Source organism: Panicum virgatum, chromosome 1N (assembly GCF_016808335.1).
Source record: "Panicum virgatum strain AP13 chromosome 1N, P.virgatum_v5, whole genome shotgun sequence".
Classification (NCBI taxonomy): Eukaryota; Viridiplantae; Streptophyta; class Magnoliopsida; order Poales; family Poaceae; genus Panicum; species Panicum virgatum.
This window is the reverse complement of record NC_053145.1, coordinates 53,285,307-53,308,361: the sequence shown is the minus strand read 5'-3', so window position 1 is coordinate 53,308,361 and position 23,055 is coordinate 53,285,307. Positions and strand designations below refer to the sequence as shown.

General features: G+C 50.2%; 2 protein-coding genes across 5 annotated transcripts; both read left to right on the top strand.

The window, feature by feature from the left end:
• Positions 1-5,422: 5,422 nt before the first annotated feature.
• LOC120656630 (trihelix transcription factor GTL1-like) lies at positions 5,423-9,179 on the top strand. 4 transcript variants are annotated; one of them, XM_039934794.1, is made up of 4 exons: positions 5,423-5,629; positions 5,917-6,334; positions 7,158-8,493; positions 8,580-9,179. In XM_039934794.1, the coding sequence occupies exons 2-4, from the start codon at positions 5,940-5,942 to the stop codon at positions 8,583-8,585; spliced, it is 1,737 nt and encodes a 578-aa protein (XP_039790728.1). In that variant the 5' UTR covers positions 5,423-5,629; positions 5,917-5,939; the 3' UTR covers positions 8,586-9,179. The 4 variants fall into 4 exon arrangements, with proteins under 4 accessions (XP_039790728.1, XP_039790727.1, XP_039790726.1 ...); XM_039934792.1 differs by having other exon boundaries at positions 5,426-5,629; positions 8,596-9,179; XM_039934791.1 differs by having other exon boundaries at positions 5,426-5,841; positions 8,596-9,179.
• Positions 9,180-12,881: 3,702 nt separating this feature from the next.
• On the top strand, positions 12,882-14,577 carry LOC120656629 (salt tolerance receptor-like cytoplasmic kinase 1). Its single transcript, XM_039934790.1, has 2 exons — positions 12,882-13,533; positions 13,641-14,577. The coding sequence occupies exons 1-2, from the start codon at positions 13,155-13,157 to the stop codon at positions 14,333-14,335; spliced, it is 1,074 nt and encodes a 357-aa protein (XP_039790724.1). The 5' UTR covers positions 12,882-13,154; the 3' UTR covers positions 14,336-14,577.
• The last annotated feature ends 8,478 nt before the right edge of the window (positions 14,578-23,055 follow it).

Sequence of the window (23,055 nt, the reverse complement as noted above, 5' to 3'; positions counted from 1 at the left end):
TGATAAAAAAAATTTGCTTGAACTGTTCTTGAAATGGAATGAAAAGATCCAGGTGGGATTGCTTGTCGCACTGATCGAGCTTTCGGGACGGCTCACTTTGCACTTGTGAGAACCCGGGCAAGGCTGTGCATGACTGAAATGAGTGCTTTAAGCTTCTAATTGTCTTTGACATAGACTTGGCCTCGTTGCTAAGTAAAGCATGACAAGCTTTCAACCCCTGGTATTAAGAATTGATTGCTATAAATTTAATTGAAAAATAGATGTTGGCAACTTGTTTTTGGCTGGTTTGGCTCACCTGTATGAGTTTGATTAGTACTGCTTTCCATTTTCTACTTGTTAGTGCTAGATCATGGGTGATGCTTTTATTTCTCCTAAAACTGAACTTGCCTAGCTCTAGACTGATTTGATATACCCTGTTGAGCTAGATGCAGGTCCTGTTTATGGATGCACACGTGCTTGTGACTAGATATTGCTCATATCCTTGTATCCCTGAATGCTTTCACTTACACCTCCTGCATTGTATTCATTACATAGCATCTGTTCAGGGGGAGTCTCAGTTTCAGGGGGAGTTTTAGGTCTTTTTAGGCTTGATGTGTGCATGTGCCAACAAGTGGGAGAATTTTGGGAGAAGTGATCCAACAAGGGGGAGACTTGTTTGATTTTTGAAAAACCTGTTGTGCACAGGGCTTTGAGAGTGCATCATTTTGGGAGAGTTGCACTTATGAGAGGGAAAAACTTTGCTTGGGGAGTTTCTGCTTTGTTCTTGGCTCCTGGTTTTCCTCGTTTTCCCTTTGCTTCTTGCATGACTGCGTCGAGCGTTACATCTGTCTTTGAGGAGTCATGTTTTGGCTTTTGATCGATTGCGTCGAGCCTTTGTCCTTGTCTTAGGGGATCGATTTTGGTTGAGTAAGTGATTGTTCTTGCCTTTCTGAGCTTTTCGTCACTTGCTTGTGCTTCTTTGTTCTTTTTTTATTTCACTTCTCTTGGTTCGTTTGTGGTGTGTTGACAATACACTCATCAAGGGGGAGATTGAGGAATGTGAGTACTCTATCTTGCCTGTGATGAGTGAATTGTCAACCGTGCGGTGTGATCGTGCGCTTGGTCTTTGGATTGCAGGTACACGGGTGTCGAGTGTCGACGGGGAGCTGCCGTGGAGGTGCTGTGGCCGATGGACCATGCGGTGGACGGCGGTGAAGGGCAGCCAGGACCGGAGCTCGGACCGGGCGGCAGCTGTGGCGTCCACTCCTGGATCGAGGGTGCAAGCGGCGACGGAAGGCGGGTTTCTTGGTTTGCGCCACAAAACCAAGGAGGCGGACGACGGTTGAAGACGCCAAGTCGTGGAGGCACGGGCGTCGGTCTCGGGACTGACGGAGGCGACGGGCGTCGACGGCGTCTAGGGCCTCGCTGCGGGCGAGGATGTGACGGGCGTCGGGCGGCGTCTAGGGCCGTCAGAAGGCCGAGGCGGGAACGGCGTCTAGGGCCACGGCGTGGAGGCGGGAATCTTCCCGCGCGTAAGGTTTTGGCGGTCTTCTCAAAACCGGCCACCTACCCGGGTTTCGCGGACCCTTCAAAACCGCGGACCTGATCTTCATCAAGATTGCGGCATCGCGGAGAAGACTTCGTTTCGAAGTAAAAACCTCGGCCGTCAGATGAGATTGTGTACAGGGGGTGCTGCAGGCCAACCGGTCTGACCGGTCTAACCAACCGGTCTGACCGGTCCAGCGTACCGGTCTAACCAGTCCCGCGGGTATAAATACCCCTTCACTTGTGTTAGGTTATGTATGGCTTTTATAATCTGTTCGTGGACTCCTCTGTTCTCCAGGCCGCCGCCCCTGGTTCTCCCACTCTCTGTTCTTCTCTTTAGAGTAGAATTAGTCCATGGATTTGTGAGAGTTTGTATTGGATTTGATTGGGAAAGGAGGCCCCATCCTCCTTGTGCCCTCTGGGCTTTTGAATCGATCCAATCTCGTCGTTTTTGTGCCCGTTTGTGATGGATTTTGGTTTCGTTTTTGATGCACACGATTGCGACGATTCCATAAGCTCTTTGTAGTGGTTCCTCTGCTTCTAGCCTCGTGCCAAACCTTCTGGAATCACTAGCTCTTCAAAATTGGAGTTCTTGAGTTTTTGAGAAAACCCCAATCCTTCTTGGTCTCCCCTCGAATTCTCAAGATTTGTTGATCTTTAGGACGAGATCTCTTAGGGATATATTCACGGGGTAGGGGCGAAGCTATCCCCCAAGTTTCATCGATTTTCGTGGTCGTTTGGTTGAGATTCATCATTTGAATCCAAGTTTTCGGGGGGTTTTTTGGTGCCCACCGGTCAAACCGGTAGGCAAGACCGGTCAGACCGGTCCTGGCAGATCAGTTCTGCGGTTTCTCTCGATTCGCTTCTGATTTGCTTCGTGGTTTCGCTCGCACGTTCGAGACCTTTTGTGTTGGTTTAGCTTTTCAATAGCTACTCCAAATTTTGGTCAGAACGGTTGAGGGTTTGGGTGATTTTTGGACATAGGCCGACGATTCGAATTTCGAAAAAAATTTGATCGGCTCTCATTCACCCCCTCTGGTCGGCTTCGGTCCCTCACTTCCAAATTCTTATCGCCTCGGAGACCGGAGAGGAGCAGGCCCTGCCCCGGCTGGCCGGGTCCCGGCACGGCGGCGAGGCCACACGCCAGGCAAAGGAAGGGAAAGGGAGCCAGCGCTGGCGGGCCGCTCCCGGCGCCGGTGCCCGTCCATTGATGGCGCCCTGCGCCCTCCCCTCCCCTGTTCCTTTGCCCCCCACCGGTGTCGCGAGCGATGGCTGGGGGTGCCTGCGGCCGGGCCGGCCGGCCGGGCATGCATTTCTGACCTCCCCCAGGCCTGCCGGCTCGCGCGCACCGCCTGCGCCTGCAGCGGGGCGTTTCCTTCATTCCTTGGATCACGCATCTGTCTGACAGGATCACATCTGGCCATCTATCCACTCGCTCGCTGCTCTATGATTGCGTTAATTTGGCTCATTAAACATGTGGGTTGTGCAGCGCAGCTTTGCAGCATCTATCGTACTAAGTGTAGCCATGTTTTTCGAACATTTGGTTTTGCCTTTGGCAGTCTCTTTTTTTTTTTGAAAATAACATGAAGAGGACTTTAGCTTGGTAGCAGCTGACAAGTGCGGGAACGTGGAAATAACATCCAATGCCAAAATGAGACGTAGGACACACCAGACGCACCAGATGTCACAGATACTAATGATATTTTTTTTTTAACTCTATCCACTTTCCGCAGTTACCATGGATGGTTGTGCAATGTAGTCATGTGACATGGATCTACAAATGTGCATCCAATTTTTTTAAAAAAAATCATAATTAGGATGATATACTAACTAGGATGATTAGATCTAGTTATGAGTCTGAACTCACAAAGTGTTTTTATGCTCCCACCAATAAGAGCAAATATTATAGTAGGCTGAATGATGTGTGTGTGAGAGAGAGGAAGCGGCCTCTAAACTTACAGCTAGCTTCGACACAAGCACCAAAAAAATTTGTTTGAAAGAGACACGTGGACCATATATTAATGATGAACAAACTAATCACTATACGAGTGGGCTGAGATGGAGGCTGCAAGTATCATTGCAGCCTGCAGCCGGCTAAATTATTATCATTGCTCTAAGCTAAGCTAGCAGAATATATTGTCCTACCTCTCCCGTTGGCCCATATTCACAATCGGATGTCTAATGCCCAATCTCCAAAGATGAGTATGCATTTGAGAGTTTGAGGGCTCTAAGCAAGCAAACAAAATTCTTTACTCTCGAATTTTGCACTTCCTTATGTAGATCGGACGGACCCATCCACCTCCAAACATTTTGCTTGAGTCCCCTTTAATTTTCTCCACCGTTAGGGTCCGCCCATGTCCACTTCCACATTGCCACATGCACTGCTCACAACCGCTACACTGTACTTATCAAGGAGCTAATGTGTGGGCAACCCTGATGAGGATGCTTCTTGCTATGTTAGAGAGGCTGCAAGAAAATAGTTTGTGCTACTAGACGGGCCTAAGGAGGGCATGTTTGTCTTTTTTTTGTAAAATTTGGGAGCAACTCTTAGTACTTGTGTACTATAATATTTTTTACTAGACTATTTTCTTAGAGTAATTTTTGGGAGATGTTGTAAACTCTAAAAACCTGTGTCTAGCAATGGTTGTCATTGGGCCCCTTCCTCTCTAAATAGAAATAAATATAAACATTGGTCACATCGGGTTGTAGTCTACATAAACTTTCATGCACTACATAAAGAAGTCGATAGTGATGAGGTTATGATGTGTTTGAGAGAATTGAAGGCTCAATAAGATCATTAATATGCTAATTTTTATTAAAACTTAGAATTGAATAGTGCTTCCGAATGCAAAATCATGATTTTTTATCATTTCAAAAATATGAGGAAAAATGAATTATGTCTTATGTCCTAGAAAATTATGAATTGCCAAAACAGATCAGATTAAACAATGATTAATGGGAATTTGGTTCATGCTCAAGTCTACTTACCTTGGCCAATATATATGCATACATCGATACTGCTACACTGTCATGTTGAAATAATTAAAAACAAAACACATTGTCAAATGAGTAATAAATCAAATTTGAGGACATTGCAATGATTTCACACATTTAAACTGTATATGGGTGTATTACCATGAATTTAGTTCAAATTCATGCCCTTGGGTGTTGTGTTTACAATTTTTAAAAGAAATATCTTTCTGTAATTCCATCCAACACCCACCTATGATACACAACTGTCGAATTCAGGACATTATTTGTAGGTATATATTCATTATTCAATCTAGCATATGAATCTAAACTTTTGAATGGGTTGAACCAATAGTTGTGAAGTCTAAAATTCTATAATTTACATATTAAATTATAACTAACATTCTTTCTCAATAAAATTGTATCTAAAGATAGATATAGGCGTATATAGCACACATTATCTATATATATCTAACATATATGAAATGAATTAGACAGATAAAAAAAAATCTATGTCCTTTTGTTCTTGGAACTTGGATATCTTTTATAGGAGGTACCTATACTTACTCTTGAAGATGGAATGACCCATCCTATCCCTAACATTTATTGAATGAATGGTTGACTAAAATGAAGATATTTTACAAAGTTGTGTATCTCATGTGGAGACATATATATAATCTCCCAACAGAGGCATACCCATATCTAACATTTATGAAAGGAATCCAATTGACACAAAAAATGCTGATATTTCTATGTCCTAGAGCTTGAATAATCTAATTGATATGCACATATAATTACTCCAGGGAAGCGAGGCCATATTTGGTATCTCTAATATTTATAAAAAGCACATATATCTTGCTTGCATAGTCTATAAATAAATCTTGTGAGGGAGATACATACATACATACAAGAAATCTTAAAGGCATTAGTATCTAGTGGAGTTTACACATGTACCATACCCCAGCCTCCCCTTTGTAGAGGCTCTTGGCTTTCTCTGCCTGCCCTCCACCCTCCTTTGCCTCTTTCCAGTTGTCCATGACCCCATCCCATCCCTTTCACCACCGTCCCTCTTCCTCCTCCCCTAGCTGCACTGCCCCTCGCGGCCACTTCCCCTCATCATAACCCGCCATCCAGGGTAAGTCCCTAATCTTCCTTGCGGCACTCACTCTCCCTGTGCCGAGAGAGAGAGACGGGAGGGAAACGGGGGCTGAGAGAGATGGGTGCAGAAGCAAGAATTTTCCCCAATTCAGAGCCCGGAATTGCTCTCCTGACTAATTGTAGTTGGTAGGACGTACTTGTAGGCCGGAGGCGAGAGAGTCACTGCTGGGTAGTCGCTGCACCGGTCAAGTGATGCTGCTGCAATTTTCTATTGCCTAGGCCCCTGCGAGGTGGTAGATCAACGGAATTTCGTGTCTTGGGCAGGGGAAGGAAAGGTGGCGGCGGCCATGCTGCACCACCATGGTGGCGCCGGGTCCCCGTACATGGCCCCGACGACGGCCGGCACGGACCCGTTCTCGCCGACGCCGACGGGGCCCGCGTCCGTCGCCGCCATCATCCCTCCGCCGCCGATGGTGTTGCAGGCTGCGGCTGCGGGGACGACGAGGGGTAATTTCGAGGAGCTGCCAGCGGGCGGCCCCAGCGCAGCCGCCGCGGCCGGCCTGCAGGACGACGACTTGCCAGCCGACGTCGTCGGCGCCGGCGGCGCGGGAGCTTCGGGTTCCGGCGGCGGCCACCGGTGGCCGCGCGAGGAGACGCTGGCGCTCATCGGGATCCGGACGGAGATGGACGCCGACTTCCGGAACGCCCCCCTCAAGGCGCCGCTCTGGGAGGACGTCGCCAGGTGAGAATCAAGCACGCCGCAATTCCTCCCCTTCTCTCTCTTTTCCCTCCTGCGGAATGCGGCTAGGCTAACGGTTCCCCGGAATTCACCTCCCCGTCCGGCGTCGCTGGTGAAATGATGGCGAAGCTATCCTGTCATCTCTTTACCACCCCCTGACTTTCCTTTTCCGGCGCTTTTGGCGTAATGCTCCCCGTTTTCTGTGAGACACTGGTGCGTAGTAGTGAAGTGGTAGGATAAGGATCTGGGCGCCGCGGCGTGATTGTGCGTCGTGCAGCGGCAGGCCGCACAGAAATGGCAGCAGCTGCAGCCTGCAGGCTAGCTGCACTGCTTTTTTTTTTCTATTCCTCTCGTCCTCTTAAAGCACTACGGTAGATGCGCTCAGGTTTTTCATCAAGGAAGAAGATGAAAGGAGCCATTTTGCTGCCGTCACCGCCTCACTTAGTTTAAGTTCCTCGGACAGGATGCCATCAACTTGACATCATCAGTTCATCACCACATCTCCGCTTCTGGTTGCTAGCACCAGCGCTGCTGATCGGTGATCGGTGATCGCTGATGCTTTCTTTTCCTTTTCCTCGTCGTCGCTTTACCTGTCTGGGATCCGCTTCCAAATTCCAATTCCTCCTTCCGCGTACGTCCGGTCCCTTTCACAGCGGAGGAGGACGGGATGATGATGGTGAGCTCTGACTCGCCCCCTGCACTCTCTTTGATGAAAGATACTTGTCCGCACTGCGCGTACAACCAAGTCATCACCACTTCATGACCCGCTTGGCTGAGACGTGAACGCGAGAAAGAGCTAACGGGTGCGCGCGCGCGCGTTTTGCAGGAAGCTTGCGGGGCTGGGATACCGCCGGAGCGCCAAGAAGTGCAAGGAGAAGTTCGAGAACGTGGACAAGTACTACCGGCGCACCAAGGACGCCCGAGCCGGGCGCCAGGACGGCAGGAGCTACCGCTTCTTCGCGCAGCTCGAGGCGCTCCACGCCGCGGCGCAGCGGCAGGCCACGGGCATGGCGGCCGCGGCGCGAGGCGACCATCAGCCGTCGGCAACAATGGCGTGGACGGCTGCCCCTGCGGAGGTAGCAGGCCCTCCCGCCGGCGCCGGCCTGCCGGACCTCAGCTTCTCGTCCATGTCGGGGTCCGGATCCGAGTCCGAGTCGGACGACGACCTCGACGCAGGGGTGGCGGGCCCCGACAAGGGCGAGAGCGGCGGAGGCGGCGGCGACGACGGGGAGATGATGGCCATCTTCGAGGGGATGATGAGGCAGGTCACGGAGAAGCAGGACGCGATGCAGCGCGTGTTCCTGGACACGCTCGAGCGGTGGGAGGCGGAGCGCACGGCGCGGGAGGAGGCGTGGCGGCGGCAGGAGGTCGCCCGCATGAACCGCGAGCGGGAGCAGCTCGCCAGGGAGCGCGCCGCCGCGGCCTCCCGCGACGCCGCGCTGATGGCGTTCCTCCAGCGCGTCGGCGGGGGGCAGCAGGGGGAGCCCGTGCGGCTCCCTCCCCCGGTCGCCGTCGCCCTGCCCATGCCCGACCGCACCCCTCCGTCGCCTCGCCATGACGCGGCGGTCCAGGCCACTTCGCTTCAGCCGGTGCCCGCGGCCGCGCCTTCCAAGCCGGAGGAGGCCCGGGCGTGGGCTGGAGGCGAGGGTAGCGGCAGGTCGATGCCGTCGCGGTGGCCCAAGGAGGAGGTGCAGGCGCTGATCCAGCTGCGGACCGAGAAGGACGAGCAGTACCACGACGCGGGGGGCAAAGGGCCGCTCTGGGAGGACATCGCCGCCGGGATGCGTAGGATCGGGTATAACCGGAGCGCCAAGCGCTGCAAGGAGAAGTGGGAGAATATCAACAAGTACTACAAGAAGGTGAAGGAGAGCAACAAGAGGCGCCCCGAGGACTCCAAGACTTGTCCCTACTTCCACCAGCTCGACGCCATGCACCGCAAGAAACGCTTCGCCGGCGGAGGCAGCAGCGCCGCACCGGGAGCGTATAAGGCCGCCGGCGCCGGCGCCGGTGCCGTCACACTGCAGGAGAAACCGAACCTGCGCGAGCTCGAGGGGAAGAGCAGCAACGATGCTGACCGGTTGAGGAACGATGGGCAGGGAAACGTGCATGCTCCTCCCCGTCCCGGCAACGGCGAGACGGCACCAACGACCACCGAAAACAAGGTAGTACTCCATGAAGCACTCCCCGTACCGTGAAGGTTTCCATACTTGGAAATCAACTAATTGCTCTCTGGCTAATCAAAATTCAGAATTGACGTTGCACAGACGGCAGACGAGACGGAGAGCGACGACAACGACATGGGAGGCGACTACACTGAAGAAAGCAACGATGAAGACCAAATGAAGTACAAGATGGCCTTCCAGAAGCCTAATGTGATCGGGAGCAGTGGCAACAATGCTGCACCTGCACCACCAGCGACGGCTGCGGCACCGACGAGTTCAGCTGCCCCCACGAGCAGCACCTTCCTTGCCGTTCAGTAGACGGCAATGCTGCCGGACCCGAAGCCAGCTGATCAGCACCTGCGCATCACCACCTTTTCCGGCTCATAATCACCAATTATACTTGTTCTGCCTGTGATACTGGCACCATCCGCATACCATTTATTTGATTTGTTTCTGCAATAACCAATAAGCATCCAATCATGAAAGACAAAAAACAAGGAGAGTGAGACTGAAGAACAGAGGAGGTAGCAGAGGCGCCTAAACAAAAAGTTTCTTTTTTCCCCTTACCATAGTTCATGTTATACTTAGCTTATTTCCAACAATTGTACATTCATGTGACAGTCTTAACTTCTGTAGTAATTTCCAATACAATTTGGTCAGGAATTTGGAGCATCCAATTTCAGCTATTTCTGGATGTTTCAGATTACATTTTGCCGGTTTCTGGCCTTGTTGTCAGGCTTAGGTCCCGTTTCAGGTACTGGACATGGAGTTGCGAATTCGAATTGAGTTCCATTCATTAGGGTGTTTGGTTACATGCAGTCCTTTCTTACTCATGTGCATCAGGGACATTGGTCCTAATGAATGGTAACTAAAACATGAGGCGTGATAACAGACAGACATGCCAAACAGTTGACGACAGGAGCCACCACATCACCACAGATTTAACTCAAGATGGGCATAAATCATATCCAAGTATATACATTATAGATTATAACAGGGAGTGAAACATCAATTCATCATAACTTCATCTGAGAGAGTTCATCGGTTCATGCACACGGTAACTGTACGAATCTCAATAAGTCTGCCATTGCAAAACCAATTACACAGTAACTGCACATCGACCATTACACATGGGGAAAATTGTCCATGACTCCATGTAAGACTGCAGTCGAGCTTTCTGTAGATTTCTTTAACATCTTCGTTTCCTATTCAAACAGAGCTTTCTGTAGATTTAATTTGATTTAAGATCTGGACGCAATTGCCTAGAAACCAAGTTTTCAATGTGTTACAATCTAAGAAATAAAAGTATATTCTTATTTGTACTCCTACCAAATCATTATCATTAGACTGCACAGATGAGCTATGAATTATGAAGGTGAAAAGAAAATATAAGTTCAGAATTGAACCAATGTTACTATAATAAAACCAGTTACGTTCAAAAAAAATTACATTAAAAAACTATAACAAAACCAGTCTTAAGTTGTACATTTAGAAACGTTGTATTTCATGATCAATATCCTTGCACTCAACTTGGACTTGCTGAAGCAATCGAGCTGTCGCCATCTATGCATAGCCCTGAAGATCAAAGCTTCAAATCCAGAGGTTAATTGATGACCAAATCCAATCGTATCGCAAGAGCATAGGTATGTGTAGCTCAAATATGGATGCAATCTATGTTGGATTTGACTCTTCTGCTATAGTCTTCTCCCCATGTCTCCAATCACACATGGATTTGGCTTATCAAACTGAGTAATTCATATTGAAATCCCTGTGTCATAAACTTTGTAGGCCATACCAAATTAGCACAGAGTTACCTGAAGCACTTTAGAAATCCAACACTAATCAATGATGAATCAAGCACAACTTTGATCGGGCACAGGGCGAGCAGAAAAATATTGCTTACAACATGCATTGCAGATAAATGTATAGCTCCAACAAAATAAACAGATAATCCAGCAAGCATTGCAGCATGCTCATGATTTCAGAAACACTGATATGCCATAAAGATTTTTTTTTCCATGGCGTCGAAGTTCAGGTCTCAAACTCTCAATTCTTGGTGTTTAAACAATAATAAGAATATTCTGGCACTACATGAAACATGTCAAGAGACCTTTGCTCTCCTTTGCTAAATTAGTGGCCACCATCCTTAGCTCTCCTTGATATATGGCTTCATAAAGGTTATTGTAGCCATCATTTTAGATTTAGTTTGGTTAAATTCCGTCCCCATCTTGCGGCGAGAAGACTATGCTCTCGATCAACAACTAGACCATCAGTTTGACATTATCCTCTCCCTTATACCTTTAGGTGTTGTTCAACTACTAATTCTTATGGATAATTTCACCTTCCTTTTTATTGGGTGGCAACTTTTGGCCACCGTGGACGGAGCATGATCGAGTACATTGCAGACGATTTGTTAAGCCTAAATAAAAAAAATTGGACACTGTAAAAAGCAAAAGGAAACTATCCGCTGAAGAGTGTATTGTACGACAAATAAGTACAGCCCGTTTTGTGAACCACATAATAATCACCGTTTCAGATGACCGACATTAGAGCATCTCCACCAGTCTCCCAATAATCTTTTTTTAATAACTAGTATTGGGAGATGTCCCAATAGCAGTTTTAGGATTATTGGGGGAGTTGCTTTTGCAGTCTCCCAATAACCTTTTCCCAATCCAACTATCTTATTGGGAGAGTCACAATTTTCCCTTTATTTAGGGAGAGATGAGGTGAATTATTGGGATGTCCCAATAACTATTGGGGAAAGGGGAAGGTTTTAGGAGACTGCTGGAGCACTAGTTTCATATCTACTCTCCTAATACGGTAGTTGGATTGGGGATTGGAAGACTGGTGGAGATGCTCTTAGGCGGCCCTAATGTCGCAGACTCATAGTAACTAACAAATCTCTAAGCGCCAGTTTCGCGATCGGCATAAGATACTAAGATCTACGCTTCATTCTGTTGGGATTTTTTCTCTTCTAGTAAATCAAATGGCACCGGAGCGGCGGAAGACAAGAAAACAAAGAGAATTTTAACAATGATTGAAAAAATAAGAGCCGTCAATTTAATAGAATCGTACTGTGGTCAAGGTAGGAACTACCGGAAGTAATTAGACTAAAGTATCCAGTGGTAAAAAATATAAACCAAATACTAAAAAATAGGATCAAATACTAATTTAATTTATTTTTTGTAAATACCTTCTATTGATCAATGGTTGGAAAAAATTTCAAGGCAAAAGTAAATGAAAGTAGCCATTGGTATTTTACAATCATCATGGTAACAAAGCTCAAAAACAAAACAGAAACCTGCAGGAACCAACGAAATCGTAATCAAGGACACGAAATGACGAAAAGATCAATGTAAATTAGCCGCATGCCACATGTCCCAATCAGATTAGTTGCATTGCAGTCCCCCGATCTGCTCTACAGCTTCCGTCTGGCCGGCAAGCAATGCAAATTTGCGAGTTCGGGTTTTCTTCAGAACCAACAGCCACGTTTTCTGCGAACGGTAGACGCGTTTAATCTTCCCAAAGCATGTTCAAGTGCCGTGGGGGCTCCCGGTTAGTCAAACTGCACCGCCTGCAGCTCCCGTTTCATGGAGCTGCACGGGCAGTCAGCACCACAAGCGCGTGCACGCGGGTGGGGTGGGGCTCGCATGTGGCGGTGGCGTCCTCCCCGTTGTTTCTGAACCCTGCACAGCAAATTCTTCACCGGCAGTCCGGCGTGTGAACGTGATCTCCACTTCCGTATTTACCCCGGAAAAACATGTGCGTTCCGTACTCTAGCAAACCGTTATCTCCCATACTCCCAGGCTCCCAGCAAGACCCGGTGACGAGACGACTGGTAGTGGCCGGGCGCCGAGATCTGGCGGGCTACAGGAATCTCAGTGGGGGCATGTGATGTGCCCGCGCGGCAGTGGGTTTCACTCCCTGGCCGCCGCGGTAAGCGAGCGGAGCAGAGCACGCCGTTGAAAAAGCGGGACGCCTGTCGCCGGACATTTCCGCTTGGGACGTTCCGCTCGCCATCGGATTCCATGCAGTCAATCGTCGACTGTCCACCGCTCACCGGAGGCGATGGGCGGGCGCTCTGCTCTGACAGACGGCAGCCGGGGAGAGAAAAAATAGCCCTCAACTTGGTGCCGGTAGCACGTCGCCCTCCACGTTACCCCATCGTCGCGTCCCCACTGCTGACACGGGAAAAATACGGGCAAGATCAACATTCCGGACACTGTGTCAGAGCGCATTTTGTCCGTAGTTTACCGGCGCGGAACACATGCCGAGAGTGAGCATGAGACATGCAGATGCAGGCGTGACGCTCCGGCGGAAGAAGAATTATATTGGGGGGGTTGTGGGCGTGAGACCGTGACGATCGCGCGCGGAAGCATCACGCATCTCGACGGGGAGGAGGACGGAGGACCTGAGCTCAGCCCGGCGCCCTTTTGTTTATGCGCGGCGCCCGCCCGCGCACTGATTAGTGGAGGTCCACCCCCGGCGTCGTATATAACGCGGCGGCGGGTGCCGGTAGCCGTTCCGTGATCTGGCCTCCCGAGCGCGGCCAAAAAGGCGCCCCAACGCCGCGCGGCAGATCGAGCCCAGCTCAGCATCAGCCTCCCCCGGCGAGCCAGCGGAGCCGGGAGCGGTCGTGCCTGGTGCTACGCGCCGCGAGAATGCTGCACCGGTGCGGGCTGCTCCCGTGCCTCCGCGGCGACAGCGGCGAGGCGGGCCGGCTGGACCCCCGCGTCGCGGACGAGCCGGGCGCCGGCGCGTCGTCCGCCGCGCCGGCCAGCAAGGGAGGCGGCGGGGATGCCAGGCGGTTCGCGTGGGCCGAGATCGAGTCCGTCACGGCGGGCTTCTCGTCCCGCGTCATCGGCCAAGGAGGCTTCAGCACCGTGTACCTCGCCTGCCTCTCCTCCTCCCGCCTCGGCGCCGTCAAGGTGCAGCGCAGCAGCGAGCGCCTCCACCGCGCCTTCCGCCAGGAGCTCGGCGTGCTCCTCTCGCTCCGCCACCCGCACGTCGTGCGCCTGCTCGGCTACTGCGACGAACGAGGTAAACTTCCTCGGTCACCATCGACAACTGATCAGCTCTACTGAGCTAGGTGCCGGCGGGTGCTTCAAAGTGAGACAAGGACCTAACAGAATTCCCAACGCGCGCAGAGGAAGGCGTCTTGGTGTTCGAGTACGCCCCGAACGGCGACCTCCACGGGAGGCTCCAAGGCCGCGGCAAGCCAGCGCTCCCGTGGGCGCGCCGCATGGCGATCGCGTTCCAGGTCGCCATGGCGCTGGAGCATCTCCACGAGGCCCGCGACCCGCCCGTGATCCACGGCGACATCAAGGCCTCCAACGTGCTTCTCGACGCCAACCTCGACGCCAAGCTCTGCGACTTCGGCTTCGCACACGTCGGCTTCTCCGCCGCGCTCCAGCCGCCGCCGGAGGCTGCGGCGTCCAGGGCGTCCGCGCGCCCCGTCATGGGCTCCCCGGGCTACGTCGACCCGCACTTCCTCCGCTCCGGCGTCGCCACCAAGAAGAGCGACGTCTACAGCTACGGCGTCCTGCTGCTCGAGCTCCTGACCGGGCGGGAGGCCATCTGCGCCGACACGGGGTGCCGGCTCACCGCCGCCGTGGGGCCCACGCTCAGAGAAGGGAAAGTGGCCGACGTGGTGGACCGGAGGCTAGGAGACGAGTACGACGCCCACGAGACCTCGACCGCGGCGGCGCTCGCGCTGCGGTGCGTCAGCGACGGCCCCGGGCTCCGGCCGTCCATGGCGGAGGTGGTGCGCGAGCTCCAGGAGAAGACGACGGCGCTGATCTCCGCCGCCGGGAGCAAACCGGCCGGCAAGGCGGCTTCGTGAGCTGTACGATGCAGAGAATGTAAATACCAGTAACGTTGTTTAGGGATGGTAGATGGTAACGATAAGGTTTTCTACTCAGTTTGTTAGTAACTTGTCAATAATGTAGCGGTGGATTAGTAGTTGTTGAAGCATTTGGATCGCGTAGAAAAGGTTTTCGTGACGTCAGGGTTGGCTGTAGTTGTAGAGGTTTTGCAGTGTCTCGTTAATCAAATCGCCAAGTTGATCTTGTCCGTTTTGCTGAAGATTGATGGGATTTAGTTTATTCTAGGACATGTGACGTGATCCTGCGCGTACTTTCAGACGGGGTTTGTTGATTGCAAGTCAAGTTGATCTTCAGTAACAATAAGGAATTGAGTAGATCTCGATCGGTCTGCATGTAACATGCAAGTAGGTCTCCACTAAGCAACAACATGCAACATGTAACATGCCATTAGTTTCAGAAGTTTTTTCAGCTGATGGTTGACAGAAGCTACAATCCAACGTCGTCCGGAGAGTTGAACTTCTTCTACATTCGCTGTGTTCGTTTGGCTGTGGCTGATGGCTGGTGCTGATTTGTTATGAGAGAACAGTACTGCTGACTGGCTGGTAGCTGGTGGTTGGTGCTGATTTAGTACGAGAAACAGTACTGCTGACTGGTTGGCTGACAAGCCAAGCGAACACAACGAATGTTGCCTTCGTCATGCAATGGATCGACACCAGTAAAACGCCAAATTGTTATACATCAAGCTGATGTGTGCAACAAGTGTGTTGTACTGGAGGCTTTTTGGTCTTATGCTTGATGTCCTTTTTCTTTCCATTTCGTCATCAGACTGATAGCAGAGTCGTCGTTCAAAGCTGTTCAAAAAAAAAAAAACTAAATGTGCACCATCTCCTACTCCTAAATAAAATAGCTTAACTGCCTTAACATGAATTTGAGCAGTAGTATAAATCATGTTCCGTCTTGGTCGCCGACTCACCTTACGACTTGCACATTCCTTGAAAAAGAATTTATGCATGCTGCAGCCTGCAGGCCGTGTTCTTGTTGTCCACGAATCCACTCCGCACACATGTCGACTGGATCATTTGAACCTTTAAAAAGGGAGCCATGCGACGGGTGAGGCACGGAAACTGACCGGGTCAAGAAGAGCGCGCGGAAATGCCGCGGCACGCAGCCGCAGTGCCAGCCCGGTGCCCCGGTTGCTGTTGCTGCTTGCTGGTGACACCCCAACCAACAGAACAGCCTAGACGAGACGACGATCTGCAAAGCCACCACCAGATTAACAACTGCACTAATCCTTCGCGGCTTCGGCCTTCGAGAACGAGGCGCCATATACGGCCAACGCGAAACGGATGCGCCGTGCAATCGTAACAGTTAAGAGACCCGCCGGGCGCTGAAGAAGTTAGTTCGGCAGCGTCTGGTCGATCGAAGCAACTTGGAGCAGATTAAAAAGGGGATCGGGTGCTTTAAGTTGCTGTTGGTCGCGGACTGCAAGTTGCAAGATTGTGCATTGCTGCGCGATGCAGCGGTCGCTGCAACTAATGTGCAAGTTGGTGCTAGCAGCTAGCTCAAGCTTAGCCACTACTAAGCTTGGTTTAGTAGATGTGCAAGTTGGTGCCTGGTTTACAGGTTCCCTGAGGGGAAAAAAATGGGGTGCGCCCCTCGCGCACGGACGCTCCCGTGCGCACCCAGCCCCGATGCCGTTCCTTTAGGATCTGACGGATGGCGCAGTGAACGGCTCGGCTTCCTCGCAGGGATCGACTTCTGCGTGACCTCGGCTCGTTGAATCGAATAGCCGCCCGGCTTCGCTTCATTGCTCCCGTCTTCTCCAATCGAGCCATGACGCTCCAATCATCGGCAACGGCGGCTGCGGCGACGGTGGGAGGCTTTGCGGTGGTGCGGCGAGCGAAGAGCTGGTGGAGCGGGAGAAGAGCGGCCTCGACGCTGCCCACTCCGCTTTCTAACACTGAAGCCAACAAGTCCAGCATAGGTATTGTACATCTCATAAGCTTTTTTCTCACAGTCAAAAGTCATTCCAACTTTATGTGCCATCTCAGCATATTTATCAACCACATCATGTACAAATAATTATCAATTAAAGGTCTAACATAACAAAAAATATTAGATATCGTTTGTGAAGTTTGTTACTTTTATTTTACCTCATTTGGTACTTCAATCTCCACTGCTCCAACATGTGGTATTTGTTGTTCCTCTTCTCCACGATCACAAGCAACATCATGATTCGCAGAAGGAGCATTTAATCTACATTTGGAAAATTGATAGTGAGGTGTAATAATAAACCCTAACGATCATGAGGGATCGCAGGAGCTTCCTCATGGAGTAACAACATGGATCAATAACCAAGACATGGATGGGGATCATGATGAAGCGAGGAGCAGCCACACAAGTTACAAGTTACCTGAGGATCGACGACGACAGAATAGCTTGCTCGCGATCGCCCAGGGACGTCGCGGGCACGCCGCCTTCTGCCCCGTCGGTGGCGTGGCCGTCGCCGCCTGCTGTTCCGTCGACAGCGTGGCCGTCACTGCCTTCTGCTCCGTCCGCGACGTGGCCGTCGCCAGGGTTAAAATATCCGACCAGTCGCCCCTAACCGCCGCCCTCCGGTTCCGGCTAACCGGACCGGTTAGTCCGGTTACCGGTCGGAACCGGCCAAACACAAATTTGAATTCAAATTCCCCCGTTGAAACGGTTCGTACCGGTATACCGGCCGGTTAGACCGGTATACCGGCCGGTTTGACCGGTTTGCCGGCCGGTTTGACTGGTAACCGGTCAAATTCAAATTTTTTTCTTTTTTTATTTAAATTCAAATACCCGCAAAGTATACTAAATAAATGTTTGTATAATATATTTTAGTCTAAATGAACCCTCCAACTTTTTTTACTACTTTTACATTATATTTGTATACTTTTGTATGCACGTTTTTTTGTTTAACTTCAAATCCCCGCAAACTATACTAAATGAACGAATTTTTGAGAAAATTTGACACCATTAGATTCGTCGCATCTTAAAGTGTTTTTAGGAATTTTTTTGAGAATTTTTTATTTTTTTTGAATTTAAATTTAAATTTTGAATTTGGACCGGTTTCATACCGGACCAAACCGGAACCGGTCCGGTCCGGTTTGACCGGTAACCGGTCAAACCGGACCGGTTACCGACGGTTAGGTAAACCCTGGCCGTCGCCGGGTAGGGCTTCGCAGCGCAGCCCTTCTTCCATAGTTGAGATGGCACCTATTCTGGCGCCACTGTTCCGCCGTGGGCAGTAGTGCTGTGCTGCCACACGATCACCGGCCGGTAGGGCTTCGCGGCAACACCCTTCCGCCCCGACCGCGGCGACGTCAACCTTCCTGGATGGCTGCTGTACGTTGCTGACGGCCGCCGCAGCCTTGCGTCCTCCTCCTCCTGCCGTCCGCTTCTGGGCGCGCCTGCACTACGGCGGCCTGCGCGGCAGCTAGGGCTGCGCTGCACTACTGGGCCGATGATTGGAGCGTCATGGCTAGATTGGAGAAGCCGGGAGCAATGAAGCGGAGCCGGGCGGCTATTCGATTCAACGAGCCGAGGTCACGCGGAAGTCGATCCCTGCTAGGAAGCCGAGCCGTTCACTGCGCCATCCGTCAGATCCTAAAGAAACGGCATGGGGGCTGGGTGCGCACGGGAGCGTCCGTGCGCGAGGGGCGCACCCCATTTTTTTCCCCCTGAGGTTAACTGTCTTGCCTCCAAGTCCAACGAATGATTGGACATGGCAAAGGACCCAAGCCCCTTTCGCAAAAAAAAAAAAGGACCAAAGCCCAAAGGTCACCACTCGCCGTCTTCTTTCCCTGCCTGGGCAGCTGAGCTGCTGGTGTGTGGTGTGCCACAGGGATTTTTGTAGGCACATCAAAGTCCGAAACACTGCAGTACAGCGCGGCGGTTGGGTAGAGTGAAGCACGGAAAGATGCGTACTGAAGGGTACTTGCCTGTCGCCGTCGCCCTTCCTGGAACGGCACCGCGAGGCTGGCGGGGACGAAGACCTCTGCGGTTGAACACCGCAGCGACAGGTGTGGGGTTTCTCGTTTCAATTCAGAGCGGCGAAGCTGGTGGAGGGCTTTTCTCCTCGCTCGCTCGATCACCAATCACATGCGACTACGCGAGCCAGATCTCGTCGGCGCGAGGAAGCCTCGCGATCGGTCTCGAAGTAGAGGTGGCAATGGGCTATAGCTCTAATGCTTTTTTTACAATCATATTTAACTTTTGATTTTTTAGTTTAAAATTATATAAGATTAGAGTCTGATTCTCTTAAGATTCAATCCTTAGATTATTTAGGTAAAAAATTAAAAACCTTTACCACCCCTATCTTGAAGCTTGTTTGCTCCAAACGCGATTTGGGAAGAACAGGCGTTGGCGGTGTCTCCAGGGTGATAGTTTGCTCGACCGGCGGCGCTCGCACCAGGCTGGTTCAGCGCGGAAGCGCCATTAGTTTAAGCTCCGGCGCTGTTGGTGCCACATGGGGAATTTGTTAGATCTCCGCTGTGCTCGCGGGCAAGCCTCGTACTAGTTTATGATGAGTGAGGCCACGGATTGCGTGTTGCATTATTGGGTTCTTTTTGTTTCTTTATTTATTTATTTCGGAAAGAGAATTGTGGTACAGTTTGAAGAATGTTAAAAAAAAAGGGTTTGCAAGTCCAGGAAAGCTGGACCCTGATATGTTTATTCCTCTAGCAACAATGATTTGGAACCACGGTTATAATGAAAAAACAGAGAAAGAAAGAAAATACTGAATTTACAGGGCACGTACATTTTCCTTTCTTTTTTTTTGTCAAAGGGTACGTACATTTTGCTGGCGTCCTCGTCCCCTGGTGCTTGGTTTCCATTTCCATGGGCTGAAATAAGCAACAGTAAAATGTTGTTGGGCCAGAAAAGAGGACCAAAATATGATGGGCTAAAAAATGGAAAGGAAGCTGTACGTACGCGCGATGGAACAAAACGTTCTACAGGCCCAAAACGTGATCACTTGCTTCAATTTTGTGGAATACATCTGCCATTTCAGTGAATGAAGTTTCTTAAGATTGTATTCGTACGTGTCTTTGTACAGCTTCCTTAACTTGGAATACAGGTATGTTTGCTCAAAAAAAAAAAGACGACACGGTTGGTGACTTGTGACGGCGTGTTCAACTGTTCATCACTCTAGGCTGGCTTCATCTTCTTTCTTGTACAGGCTAAGATTCTAGAAATTCGTAAGAATCTTTTTGACAGCCATAAGTAGCAATTAAGCCGTGGTTAACTGGCCAGTTGTCTGTGCAATTTTGGGTTGCTTGCTCTGAAAGTGTCTGGTTCATGGCTGGTGACTTTTTTTTATGGGCGTGGCTGGTGTCGCTGGTGACTTGAGGATGAAACTGTTGTTAGAAGCGTAGACGAATAAACGATGAAGAACAAATAAGATCAATTACAAAATATACGAAGATTTAATGTGGAAAACCCTCCCAATATGGAAATGAAAAAACTACGGCATCAGCCAGCAAATTGAAGGACCGAAGCCGGCGACCAGAGCGGGGTGAATGAGAGCCGATCTAAATTTCTTCCGAAATTCAAACCGTCGGCCTATATCCCGAAAATCACCCAAACCCTCAAGCGTTCTGGCCAAAGTTTGGAATAGCTATAGAAAAGCTAAACTCGGCTTCTGTGGAAGAAAGCGCTACGCTAGCCTGATTGCGAGAGGACCAAGACACCAAAGATGTACCAAGAAATTGACAAGTGCCGGATGTCGACTTGCGATCCAACCGACACCCATCGAAATCGGCATCAGAAAAACCCACCAAAACCAGAGAAGAATCCGCAGAATACCAAAGACCAAATTCAGGGGTGAATTTCAGATACCTGAAGATGCGTTTCACCACCTGCCTGTGGGAGGTGCACGGAGAAGCCTGGTAGCATGCACAAAGGCAGACGCCGAATTGGATGTCCGGTCGCGTCGCCGTCAGGTACAGGAGAGAGCCGATCATGCTCCTGTACTCCTTCTGGTCCATTGCCTCGCCGTCCAAGTCCTCATCAAGCGCCGTCGATGTGCTGATCGGAGTCGGTTAAGGAGACAAGTCGCTCATGTCGAACTTCCGCAGCAAGTCTCTAGTGTACTTGGCTTGATGGACAAAAGTGCACTGAGGAGTTTGCTTGATCTTTAGCCCGAGGAAGAACTGCAGCTCACCCATCAAGCTCATCTCGAACTCCCTGAACATATGCTCAGAAAATTTGGAGACAAGAGCGTGAGAAGAGCCACCAAAGATAATATCATCCACGTATATCTGAACCAAAAGGAAATCAGTGCCAGATCGCATGAGGAACAAAGTTTTATCAACACATCCCATTTTAAAGCCCTGAGCCAGCAAAAAGGTTTTCAATCTATCATACCAAGCTCTAGGTGCCTGTTTCAAACCGTAAAGAGCTTTCTGAAGTTTATAAACACGGTTTGGAAACTTGGAATTTTCGAAACCAGGGGGTTGCTTCACATAAACCTCTTCTTCGATAAAACCATTCAGGAAGGCAGATTTAACATCCATTTGGAAAACCTTAAAACCCTTGGAAGCAGCAAATGCAAGAAAGATTCGAATAGCTTCCAAACGAGCAACAGGGGCAAATGTTTCCTCAAAATCAATACCCTCTTTTTGACAAAACCCCTGGGTAACAAGACGAGCCTTGTTTCGAACAACCAAACCATCCTCGCCCTGCTTGTTTTTGAAAACCCACTTCGTTCCGATGGGATTACAAGCAGGTGAAGGCTCGACTAAGACCCAAACTTGATTTCTTTCAAAATTTTCAAGTTCCTCATGCATGGCATTGACCCAATTAGAATCAGAAAGAGCGTGTCCAATATCTTTGGGCTCAAAAGAGGCAACAAATGCTGAATGAGCAAAGCCAGTGATACTTGTTACCTTGGACCTGGTGATTCGCTCGTTGAGATCACCTAATATCTGTTGAGGTGGATGGCGACGCTGAATGTGTCACGGTGCTTCCCATGTCGAAGTCGCCTCCTCCTTAACCAAAGCTGGTGTCTCCTCAAGATCAGCTGGTGTAGCCTGAGTCACCTCCTCGAACAGCCCCCGAGAAGTAGACGTAGTCGGGTCGGGGCCGTCGTCATCGTCCGAGCTCGTAGCAGAGATAGCAGGGTCCACAGCACGCGTGGTAGCCACAGCCTCGCCATCTGCAGCTTCTTCCTCCTCATCTTCAAAGATGGAGGTGCCGAGCTCATCATCTCCTGCAACTTCAAAGACAGAAGAATTGCACGGTGCAGTCTCGTCGAAAGTGACTTCACAAGTCTCTCTGACTATGTTAGTATCAAAAATCAGTACACGGTACGCTCTAGAGTGAGAAGCATAACCGAGAAAGATACCGTCAGACGAGCGAGACTCAAACCTATCAAGATTTCCATCTTTCAGCATAAAGCACCGGCAACCGAAAACTCTGAGATGGTCAACACGGGGCTGGCGTCCAAACCACAACTCATAAGAAGTCCTGTGCATGAAAGCACGCAAGAAAATGCAGTTGGACACGTAACAAGCGGTGTTAACCGCCTCAGCCCAGTATTTGCGAGGAGTCCTATGCTCATCGAGCATCGTCCTCGCCATCTCAACCAGCATCCGATTCTTCCGCTCTACAACTCCATGCTGCTGCGGAGTGTAGGGAGAAGAATACTAGTGTTCAAGCCCTTGATCACTGCAAAAGGCGTCAATACGAGTGTTTTTGAATTCTGTGCCATTGTCACTGCGGATCGCTCTCATGGCCTGGGGTAACTTGTTTTTCAACCTCAAGATCAAGTCTCGAACAAACTCGAAAGCCTCATCCTTGGTTCTCATGAAAAAGACTCAAGAATAGCGAGAAAAGTCGTCCACAATCACAAGCACGTACCACTTCCCACCAATAGACATCACCCTAGAAGGACCAACTGTGTCCATGTGTAGCAACTCTCCAGGGTGAGCGGTCATCACCTGATTAACAGGTGGATGAGAAGCGGCAATCATCTTCCCGTGGCGACACGGATGGCAAACAAGGTCCTTTTCAAACTTTAATTTGGGCAATCCTCGGATCAGGCCAAGTGAGCTTAGTCTCGACAACAAATCGAAGCTCAAATGTCCAAGTCTTCTATGCCACTTCCACAAATCAGAAAAAGGACCAGCCATCAAGCAATGAGAAGGGCCAAAATGAGTTCCAGAGAAGTCAACCAAGAAAACCCAATCGCGAGGTGTAATCCGGCAAACCAAATCTCCCCTAGAATCCAAAACACGCGAACAACCCTCCTTGAAGCGAACCTCAAACCCCTCATCAAGAAGTTGCGAGACAGAGAGCAAATTAAAATCAAGATTCGAAACCAAAGCAACTTATTTTAGGGTAAAGCGATCAGAAACTCGAACAGCGCCAAGTCCACATACCTTTCCTCTTCCATTATCCCCGAACACAATGTACTCCTTTGAGCGCATCGGGGTGAGGCTGGAGAATCATTTGTCATTTCCGGTCATGTGGTGTGAACAACCGGAGTCCATGATCCACCTGTTCTCCAAGCCTCCGACCTGCACATCAGTAGTGAGACAAAGGGTGAGCAAATGTCTCAACACTAGGGTTAGCAAAGTGAGAAGCAAACCAGTGTCGAGCCATTTGCTCTACAGAAGGGTTATCAAAACCAGACAAAGCGTATCCCCCGTCCCGTCTACCGCGTGACTGACGAACACCACCGTGAGGAAAGCGTGGAGCCTTAAAACCT

Excerpts from the sequence above, each read along its gene's own strand:
- LOC120656630 (XM_039934792.1), top strand. The coding sequence starts at position 5,940 with ATGCTGCACCACCATGGTGGCGCCGGGTCCCCGTACATGGCCCCGACG. Across the intron at positions 6,335-7,157 it reads CTCTGGGAGGACGTCGCCAG|GAAGCTTGCGGGGCTGGGAT; the intron begins GTGAGAATCAAG and ends CGCGTTTTGCAG. Across the intron at positions 8,494-8,595 it reads CAACGACCACCGAAAACAAG|ACGGCAGACGAGACGGAGAG; the intron begins GTAGTACTCCAT and ends GACGTTGCACAG.
- LOC120656629 (XM_039934790.1), top strand. The coding sequence starts at position 13,155 with ATGCTGCACCGGTGCGGGCTGCTCCCGTGCCTCCGCGGCGACAGCGGC. Across the intron at positions 13,534-13,640 it reads CGGCTACTGCGACGAACGAG|AGGAAGGCGTCTTGGTGTTC; the intron begins GTAAACTTCCTC and ends CAACGCGCGCAG.